Here is a 10,898-nt window from a genome sequence, read left to right as displayed (position 1 = left end):
ACTAGTGACATGGACCGTGTCCATAGTGTCATTGTGTCATGTTGTTTCAGCCTCACCCTGCTTCATTCTACTGTGTTAATAAATCATGAGCTCATCCATGAACATGATTTCTGCCTGAGTCCCGTTGGATTGCATCGGTTGTGGATGAAGACCACAACTCCCATGATTCCATACTCAGTCACAAACTACGCTACCTGGGTCTTTGTTTATTTTGAATAACTGGCCTCTAGTGGCGAAAAATTACATATTGTGCCTTTAAAACCATATTGACTTGATACTATTGTCACATCAACACCACTGTCTTACTCTTGCAGCAGATAGAAAATAAAGTTCGCTTTCTGCACTAAGAATCAGATCCATAGTCCAATGACTCAGAAAAGATGCCTAAAACATATCTAAACAGCTGCTGAGAGTATCACAAGTGTGTATCGCATGGTTTAACTTTAATGTGCTTCACGTAGTTCTTCCAAGGGGAGTAATGACTCATCTTCTATTCTTCTTGTCTTTTTTAATGTTACTTTAAATGGATAGTTTATCCAAAATGAAAAGTCATAATTTACCCCACTGACTCATTATATGGGCAAAAACAGTTGAAACATTTCTCAAAATTCAGTTTTTGAGTTCCACAAAGATAACAAGTTATACAGGTTTGAAATGAAATGAGGGTGAGTAAATGATGACAGAATTAACTATCCCTTTAAGTAACTGATTACTACTGAAAAGGTGGACAAGGCCTGATACCAGATTACAAAACTGACAATTAACATAAAAAAGGAGAACTAGAATGTCCCTAAAAAGTAAATAATTAACATAGCTGTTTGACTAGATCAGAATGATCAGTCCATTCCAGCAACAGTTAACTTTCTCAAAAACTGCTTCAGTCGGCAAAGAAGTTTTGCTCAGCTCTTGGCACTGAGCTGTCCAGTTCTGATGATGTCACTCAGACCTCTGTGACCCAGAGCTGGGTGTATCGGCCATGGTTGCGCAGGAAAGCCTTTCTCTCACTGCGGGATGTGTTTTTCTGGGCAGACTGCGAGGAGTCACATTAACAGTGGGAGATTATTATTTAACAAAGCTCTGCACTGGACACACACTCCTCAACAACACAAACATACAGTATATATAAACTCCTGAGAGAGAAAAGTGTTAAGTCCATTACTTAATGTGTTCGGCCCCAGTCGCAAAAGCACTGGGCACACATTGACACACAGCACTGAGTTATTCACAGTTCATATCACAGGAATCTATATGTGTGCGCACATGAAAATATACAGGAATAATTATAATAAACATATTGAGCAATGCCTATGCTTTCAAAATAGCGAGGGGTGAGCTTATAGTTAACAATTAAATAAAGAGTTTAAAAATCATATGTTGAGTAACGATATTTGGGGAGAGAGAGAGAGAGACAAGGGAAAGTTGGGTAGAGAGAAACTCAAGAGAAAAAGCCAAGAGAATGGCCAAGAGAAAAGGCCATTTCAGGGGGCCTTGTTTAAGCTATGGTGACCAAACAATTACTTTATTACCTCAGTGAGAAGCCAAAGCATTTTGTTCTGGCATGGAGCTGCTCAGATGTTCTTTCATATGGCCTGGCAAGGTTAAGGTAAGAGAATAAGCTTGGCTACAATTCAGCTGAGCCACCTCCTTCGAGAGCTCCCCTATGCAGCCTCAGTGATATGTGGCTGAACAGGGACAGCACATTAGCTTAATGGGAAGACAAATGACTCCTCCGTCGTCATAGCCGTGTGCCTGTTCAGTTAATCCAAAGGTTTCATCACTTTGGTTCAATGTGCTCAAGCTGACACGCTGACAATCTCAACAGCTGAATGGATCATTTCAATTAAAGCCAAAAATACCAGTAATGACTCAAATGGTGATTAAGTAAAGATGTGGTTAAGGCTTAAACTGTTCCTTACATCAGATGAGTATGGGTAGAGTGCAGATGTTTGAGATGCCAATTTGCTCTGCTGAGATCTTTCTAACGGCATAATTTCCTGTCTCAGGACCTCAGAGTTATTATTTTTAATGCATATATTGTTTGCGCTGGTTCTCTATTTTCTCTATTTATAAGTGTTACTGAACTGGGCCTTATTGCTAAGTCTCATGATTTATTCTAAAATGCTTCTTTAATTTGTTTCCAGTCTTCTTTAAGGAATAAGAAGCGGTTAAGCTGAAGAAACCAGGAGGCAAGTAAGTGGAAGAACACGCTGGAGCTGTCAAAGCTTGAGCTGAAAGCACAAGATAACCAAAGACAGTTCTGACACTGAGAAGAGCCTTTGCTGTGAGGTGCTTTTATGCAGTCTGTCTGGGTATCACATGTTTGTGATTATTTTTGGGAAGTAATGAGGAGAAAAAGGGAGAGAATACAAGAGGGGGTATTTTAAGCAGATAATGAATATAACATCAATGGGAACTGTATCATCTTTGTGAAATGACTATCTCCAGAAATTTACTGCATGCAAACCTGTCAAAATATGAGTAGGGCACTGTGTGGGAGCTTTTGAAAAAGATGCTCTCAAGGGAACAAAGCATTATTAATGTTCAAAGAATGTCCTGTAACTAATGAATGTCCAGGATTATGTTTGGCCATTAAAGCTACTTCAAGAACTGTCTGTGGTGACATATTTCTCTTCCTGAAGGGGGTCAAAAAAGTCTGAGGAAAAAAAACACTCCAACCTTTAAGTCCTGCAGAGCAAGTCACTTTGTGTGTTGTTTCTCTTCCTGCCTCTGAAACTCACAATGCTTATCAAAGCATGATGAGACATGAGATCAGCAGGGGGCGTCAAATGACCTGTCACTTTTGCAGGGTTCCTCCCTCTCTGGAAAAGCCATGCATGAGTATCCACACTGAACGAATCTGATATTGAACAGGGCACCGTTCATGTGAGCGACACCATCTGTGAAGAGGTCCCACGCTGCATGTGAAATCTGATGAGAGGAAACAAAGGGAAGGGAAAGAAAAAAGAATGAAGGGCAAAATAAATTTTCAATGGTAAAGGAGCAAGAGAAGGATAAGGAAAGTTTCCTCTGTTTCTTGCTCTGCTTTATATTACTCTAAACTGTGACACCTGTAAAAGACAGCATTACCATCTCGAGGCGATGAGCGATTGCCAATTTGTGATACATTTCAACAACTGTCACGGTCCTGTGCACAATTATGTTTCGTTTAACATTGGCACCGAACAGAAAAGCACAAGAAGACAAACATCCTGTTGAAATGTAGTTAAAGGGCCCGATGAACTCCACCCTGCTGAATCACTCCTCAGGTCATAATAAGGAGGTGTTTCTCTCCATTCCGCTCATTTGAATGCTGGCTAAGTGTTACGTTAGAATCAGGCCACTTGAGGTCAAAGGTTATGATACTGACTGAAAAAAAGACAACCCAGAGGAAGAAGTGAGTTAAAAGCAAATTAAATCGAATTATTGTATTTTAATACAGTCAGTTTTCCACATCTTAAGATCATTATGGGCATGGACAGCATCTCTTTCCTCATTAGAAAAATATGTTTTCCTTTTGAGGAGATGAAGCTCCGGATTTCATGACAGAGGGATTGTGGGGAGAATGCTTATGTAAATAAACAAATTAAGAGGTGCACAAACAGACGCACAAACACACACACACACACACACACACACACACACACACACACAAACCTTGTAGTCTATTAAGCCAGCCTGCAGACTAGCAAAGTCAACACATAGCTCCAATCAGAAACACCAGGGCTCCCAGCACTCATGGTTGTCTTGGCATGCAGACAACATTACAGCACATAAACAAGGCTATGGGTCCATATCAAGGCTTTGTAATTGTTATGAGCTGGGCTGAGAAGAACTGCCTTGTTTTAACTGCACGCTTTTACTTCTGTTGTATGACCAAAAGCCTGTTAAGCAAATCAAAGTCGTGCTGGAGTTTTATAATATAAAGAGAATGGCCATTGGGGAAAAAAATAAATAAATATATTCTGGAATAAAATGACATAACCTAGATCTAATCAAGTCCAAAGTATGTTTTTCACCCTCAACGGTTTGCCCTTTTTTGCACCTGCAATACTGTAAAGTAGGCAATGAGAATATTTGACATGTCGCCGATTGTATTTCATGACCCTTTAAATGAAGTTAGCATACTCCGTTTGTAACGTCTGGCAGTATTCCCTGAGTAGCTGCTAATTCACACTCCTGGTGCTTGTCAATTGGTGCATTCAGAAATGAGGAAGCATGATTTCACTTGAATAGCGTGGAAATAATTAAAAACAGCATTACACTGCATTCATCAGCGGTCAGCTTGAGACTGACCTCATGAACACATGTAGACAGATAAAGAGTCTCACTGCTTGGAGATGGTATTCGGGTGCCTGGTAACCAAAATTGATTTTGCTCTGGCTTGCAAAAGAACCAGAAACTCACACAATATGCAAGTACATTTATGCAAAATCCCACCCAAGAGATGCATTATAACCAGCAAAGAAACTGTACCGAGTAACCCTATGCTTGCAGTACTGCTGGGGAAGGGTTAGACTGGGGGAGAAAAAAAAAAGTTGGACAAAAGCACATTGTTGTTGTTACATTAATCTGGATACAAGAATGGGAATTTTCCTCCTCATTATGATCACATGCTGCTGGGCAAGTGGCTCCATTTTCTTCCCCCACCATGCCCTGGCAGCTCGAAGCATCCCTGCTGAGGCGGCTTCCTCACCGTGATGAGTTTTTGACAGGCTTTACAGCCGTGCCAGGCCAGACAGTGGCTGAGCAGAATGCTGGCAGTTTTTTGGCGGTTATTAATCTCCTCATCTCTCTTGCTCCGTGCTTTTGAGATGGACCAGCTATCACATAATTGTTATGTAACTTCTTAGAGCAACAGTTTGTTTAAGCACATGTGGACTATTATTTGAAACTATAGAATTTTCTTCCAGATCTGGCAGAGTTCTGGATCGTCTAGAGAATAAACATTATCTTCTGCAGGTGTAATCCCCACTCAGGCCGATATTATATAGTTATTAGAGCTCTGAGCTAAACATACAACTACAATTTCAGCATACATGTGTATCAAATTACCCATAATACTTTCAAGATGATTTAGCTATTGAAAGAAGTGGCAAAAAGCTGGAGCCACTAATGGTGACAAAACAATGCTGAATCATCTAAGTGAGCTTCACATCAGTAAATTGCACTAAATACCAAAATAAGAAATATCTGATAGTTGAGAATAATTGCATTAAAAACCTCTTCAGGGAAAATACGAAGCCCCTCAGTCTAAATGATTGAAATGGAGGGTTTTGTTTAGCATGTGAAATACAGAAGCACTGCTGCCATCTGCTGTCTATTCAAGGAAACAATTTCGGCTTGCCATCTGAATGTCGCAGCAGAAATCGAGACTCATCAGACGAGGCAACATTTTTCCAATCTTCTATTGTCCGATTTTGGTGAGCCTGTGTGAATTGTAACCTCCTCCTGTTCTTAGCTGACAGGAGCGGCACCCGGTGTGTTCTTCTGATGATAAGTGATATTAATTACACTACATTTCACTGTCTCTGTACTTTTTCTTTGCACAATGGCAAAGTTTAATGTAATCTAACCTAAATTTAAAGTCATTCTCAACCAGGGGTCCCACTAGGGGGCCTCGACAAACTTTCAGTAGGCCCCTATAAGATATATAACTTAAATGAGTCTATAACTTTAAATATTATTCAACAAAAACATTAAAAATAAAAATATACAACATTAAACAGAATATTTAAGTTTGTTTCATTACAACAGAAGTACAAGAGCTACATATCAGATTAGATAATAGGGCCTTCAAAGATCTCGGACAAAGGGAGCCAGAAATGTCTGCATTAGAGTATAGGACCTGCTCTGAGTCTCATTAGAGGTCAGATTCACTGTGAAACTGGATCTAGAGTAGACAGAGACAGGACTAGGGAGAAGAACAATGACAGATTTATGTCTCAAAGCAGTGATGAATCAAAATGCCTTTAAAAAAGATGAAGTAACAAGTGAGTAGAGAAATGCATTATTGCAACTTCATTCTACCCTGCATAATTAATTCATATTCTCCACTGCATTAAAATGTATTTATATCAGCAAAAAACAGCATTATTTCATCCTGTCCACAGCTCAAAAAAATTGCCCATTCTCTCAGGGTATGATTTCACACTTGCAGTAGATGAAAAACACTTACAGATGACTCCATTAGACATTTATTGATCCGAGACGATGGGTGTGGGGGTATGTGGAAAGCAAAAACTGCAGCAAAAAAAAACAACTTAAAAAAAGACACTGTCAGGACGCATGCTTAAAGTCCAACTCAAGCATATCTATGTACTCACTAGCAAATCTGATCAGCACAGGAATCTAGTGTGTAATTGATAACAGTCTTTTTTCCTCTGTATGCAAGGTAGACTTAATTAATACCACATAGAGAGGAGATTCTTTCTGGACAAGTCTGACATATTTATCACGAGACGTCTGGATAAGGCCCTCTGGAGTCTAAACACTAACCTGCCAGATGTGTTAGGATCTTTTTTCTGAGGCAGCAGTTCACATCATGGGCAGAAACAATTACTAGAGGTTATCACAGGTCATCAACTGCAGACCAGCACAGATTTGGATTTCCTCCCTCTTCAAGATCCTTTTTCTCCATTTAAATATAAAGATTCCTGAATAATATGTAAAGGAACTATGTTGTTTATATCCGGAGAGGTTAAAGGTGTGAATTTTAAGAATTTTTATTAGTGCTGATGGCTTTGCATTTACCATATGTCACGTCTGTCTATCTCTTGCCATCCCAGAATGCATTGCCACATCATGCAGTAACATGATCTAAATAAAATCCAGATGTACTCCACCAATTGGTTTTAATTCCTTCAAGCCTCGATATTTCACATTACATATATTAATCATCTGAGGCATGTCACAGATTTCTGCACTGATAACAACATCCCTCCCTTCAAACGACAGCGGACTCATTCCAATCAAACCAGTGGGGCGCTTATCAAAACAATGCTGCAAAAAGGGAGGGAGACAGACATTTCCCAGGCTGTTGCACTCAAGTGACAAAACATTAAGTGCTTCCACCTTTAGTTTATGAAACTGCGGTTTCTGTTATCCGATTCAAAGAACCAATCACAAGCTAAAAATTGTCAGTTCAGAGGGGTTTTTAAATAAACATTAAGAAAGATAATACAAAAATATTCTATTACTATCTTCATAATAACACATGAACTACACCCTTGAAGGTATGGCTGGTAAGTATAAGTAATTATATTATTCTATACAAGACAACAGGTGTGGACCTGCCGAGGTATCAGGTTTTTGGCATTAGTTTGCCAAAATAATCTGTTACTGTTGAACAGAAACATTTCCACATGCAAAAACGGTCAGTTTTCACACAATAATTCTCAACTTGATTCAACCTGCTGTTATGTATCTTCAAAGGCAGAATCTAAGACATTGTCAGTGCAGTTCATGAAGAGCTCTTCTCTTGTCCTTGGGCTGAAAGCCTCTCTCCAGGGTCCTGAAGCATGGGCTCTAGGCCTAGATCTGGTCCAGGGCAAGGGGCCAAACACATTAACAAGCCATTGCCCTCCCTCTAGGGCCCCACAATCAGTCCTCCTCTGAGGAAAGCTGGGCCCCATCATCATGCTCCTCTCTGTAGGATGCCAGTGGGCCTCCTTCTGGGTTGTAATTCTCCGTCTTGAAACTCAGACCATCTGCCAGCTTCTGGGCAGCTTGTTTGGCCTGCAACTCCTGAAATGAACAGTATACGCAATTACATGAATGTACTACATGAATAATGAATACAGAATGAGGTAGAAACATCCACACACAAGTGTGACCCTAACATTTATAGGTTTTGTACTCTCTGCCAGGAGTATTCAAGTAGTACTTCCTCTCAACATCTCAACAATAGTTGAAGCTTTTGTGGGTGTTGAAGCTTGAATAGTTGAAGCTTTTGTGATTTTTTGAGACCTCAGACGCTTTGAAATGTCATTTATCACTTTGGTCATTCAAGTTTCTTCTTAATTTCTCTGGGTCTGCTATAAGCAAGACATCTTCAACCTACCAGGTGTTTTCTTGTCTGCTCTTGCAGAAGGTCAGCTGACTCCTCTAATGACAGCAGCTGGGCAGGACTGTGGTGCAGGGGTGAAAGCTTAGCCGCAGTGATGTCATCCAGGTGTTTTCGGTCTCGTTGTCTTCTGGCCTCTGCTGTAAGTGGTGTGATGCTGCCAGAGGCCAGACTAGGTGATGAAGACTCAGATTTTACAGCTAACCTAAATAAAACACAAACAATTTTATCCAACGTGACTTACACCCTCATGTCGTTCCAACCCTGTAAAACTTTGGTTCATCTTCAAAACACAAATTAAGATATTTTTAATATAACTTGAGAGGTTTCTGAACCCCCATTGAAAGTCCAGGTAATCCATGTGCTGTGAAGAGATATAATCACTTTATATGAACAGATTTAAATTGGGCTTTTATTCACCTATAAACACGTATGTAGAGCGCATCACACCTAGTAAACATGTAAGCTTGTGTGTGCATCACACGGTAGAACAAACCTCATTCGTTCTTGTACATCATGCATGCACATGTGAGCTTCCATGCTTTCCATATGTAATGTGCTCTATGTGTATCAATCATTGTTTAGATGGAAATAAAAACCTATGAAGCAATCTTAGCTCTTTGCAAGACTTGGATTTAACCACTTGATTAATTCAGATTCATTTTACAGTGCCTCTTTAAGACAATTTTTGATCTTCTAACGATGACCAAAATTTCACTTTTGTGTGAACTGTCCCTTTTAATGTATTAAATTTCATCTTATTTTCAAAACAAACAAAAAACAAAGCCATGCAATGACCGTGTAGTTCCACTCACTGGTTTGGTTTGAATCTGGGCTTCCTCATATTCACACTTTTCTCTGTCTTCTCCAGAACTTCTATGTAATGTGGTTTCTTCTGTTGCTTACTAGGAAGCAGGGTTTTAATGGTGTCTTGGTTGGAGCCATTGTTACTTTCATCAAGAGTTACTTGTCCAAATGCCACCACAAGCTCTTTCATCAGTGAGGCTGCTGAATTCCCACCGGCTGTTTCTAGTGTTTCAGCAGCCTCCGGCTGGGATGACAAAGACTCCTCTTGGCCCAACAAACCACCATTTTCTTTTATGTTAGCCGCATCGATATTGACATTGGCTTTGTTTCTGTCATGGGATGGGATAATCATGTCCAAATTGGAGTCCAAATGCGTCTCTGTGCTTCGCTTGGCAAGGGCATGCTGATATTTACTCTGAAACTCTATCCGGAGAGAGATTAAACTTGCTTGTTTTCTCTCCTCCTCCTCCACATGTCCAAGTGCAAGGTGCACTTTCTCCACAAAGCCGGCAATCTTCTTTCCCTTATCTGGAAGGGTCTGAATGAATCTCCTGAAGAGATTGTAAAAGTACAGATCATATTTAATCGTATTTATTTATACAGCATTTTATACAATACAGAATGCTTCACAGTAATAAACGGGAAAATAACAGTGACCATGTTGCACACAATTGATTAATCACTTTAACAAAGCAACAATTTCATTTATATTACATATAACTTACGTAATCTTAAATCCCAATTTAGCTATACACATCATTAACTATATATATTCAGGCTAAAATAAAATGGGGAAAAGTAGGGGGGAAATCACTTACTTATTAGACAGTAACTTTTCTTGTCTCGACAGCATCTCCAAGAGCTGCTCTTTACTCTTGCTGCCCAGATCACCCACTTCCCCTTGGCGCGCCGACATGATCAAATCTGTGAAGAATAAGACAACCAGTAGACATCTCACACTGACACGGTCACTCTACACCTCCTCATGACCGGTGAGAGAGGACATCAGATATTCCCTTATTCCGCCATGTGTCAATATAAGTATTGGCAATGAAGTAAGCGACGATAATACACCGGATATTTCATTTTCATTACAAAATAAAAGATCAGTGGTTCCGCCAGTAGTGGGCACTCATGCAACGTGACCAATGACGTACGTCCGAGTAAACGAGACGCAGGGAAGTTCGCGATTGAAGGGCATGAAAACGTGAACTGGAACCATAGACTGGAATTCTTTGTTTTCATGTGTAATTAAGTTATCTGCCTTCCACAAACAAGTCCTCCTATCTTGGTCATTAATATATAAGCATAATCTTTCTCCGCATCGCTATTTCATCTGGAATAATAGAAACATTCTTTACAAACATAAATCTCTTTTCTTTAGGAACTGGTTTAACAACGATATTAAATTGGTTAGTCAGTTATATAATAAAGAAGGAACACTCTTTTCTTATGATGAATTCCTTTCTTGTAAAATGCCAGTTACCAATGGTATTAGTTCAATCCCTTCAGGTCCTGATTCAGTGTCTTTTGATGTTACTAAAACTTACATTGGTAAAAATGTGTTTTTCAGTAAATCCCAAAAATAATAAAAGAGCTATCCGTACTCTTTTCCAAAAGAACCTTTATGTTTTGTCACATTGGGTCTCTTTATTGAACGGAAAAATGATTTGCTGGAGAAAACTGTTGTTGTTACCACAGAAATATCATCTTAGAAATAAGATTAAAGAAGTTTCTTATAAGCTTATTTGTAAAATTTATCCAGCAAATCATTATTTTACAAAAAAATTAAAAAGGAATAAATGTAAATTGTATTTTTTATAATGAATACGAGGAAACTGCCTTGCACTTACTTTGGCACTGTACATACTCATCTACACTATGGTGTAAGGTTCAATAATTTATTAGTGAAAATATTCAGAGTTTAAGACCTTTTTCACTTCTATGGGAAAATGTACTCTTTGGGATTACAGACTATCCTGACCAAGAGAAACAGTACTTATACTTAATTAATTTACTTATTCTATTG

At 39.2% G+C, this 10,898-nt stretch overlaps 1 protein-coding gene across 1 annotated transcript; it reads right to left on the bottom strand.

The window, feature by feature from the left end:
• Positions 1-6,181: 6,181 nt before the first annotated feature.
• LOC109113682 (DNA-directed RNA polymerase II subunit GRINL1A-like) lies at positions 6,182-9,970 on the bottom strand. The gene is made up of 4 exons (XM_019126496.2): positions 9,688-9,970; positions 8,878-9,420; positions 8,060-8,267; positions 6,182-7,743 (listed from the first exon to the last, which is right to left on the bottom strand). The coding sequence occupies exons 1-4, from the start codon at positions 9,783-9,785 to the stop codon at positions 7,600-7,602; spliced, it is 993 nt and encodes a 330-aa protein (XP_018982041.1). The 5' UTR covers positions 9,786-9,970; the 3' UTR covers positions 6,182-7,599.
• Between the last annotated feature and the right edge of the window lie 928 nt (positions 9,971-10,898).

Source organism: Cyprinus carpio, chromosome A7, assembly GCF_018340385.1.
Source record: "Cyprinus carpio isolate SPL01 chromosome A7, ASM1834038v1, whole genome shotgun sequence".
Taxonomy (NCBI): Eukaryota; Metazoa; Chordata; class Actinopteri; order Cypriniformes; family Cyprinidae; genus Cyprinus; species Cyprinus carpio.
The sequence above is the reverse complement of the archived record's forward strand: the minus strand, read 5'-3'. Positions and strand labels throughout refer to the sequence as shown.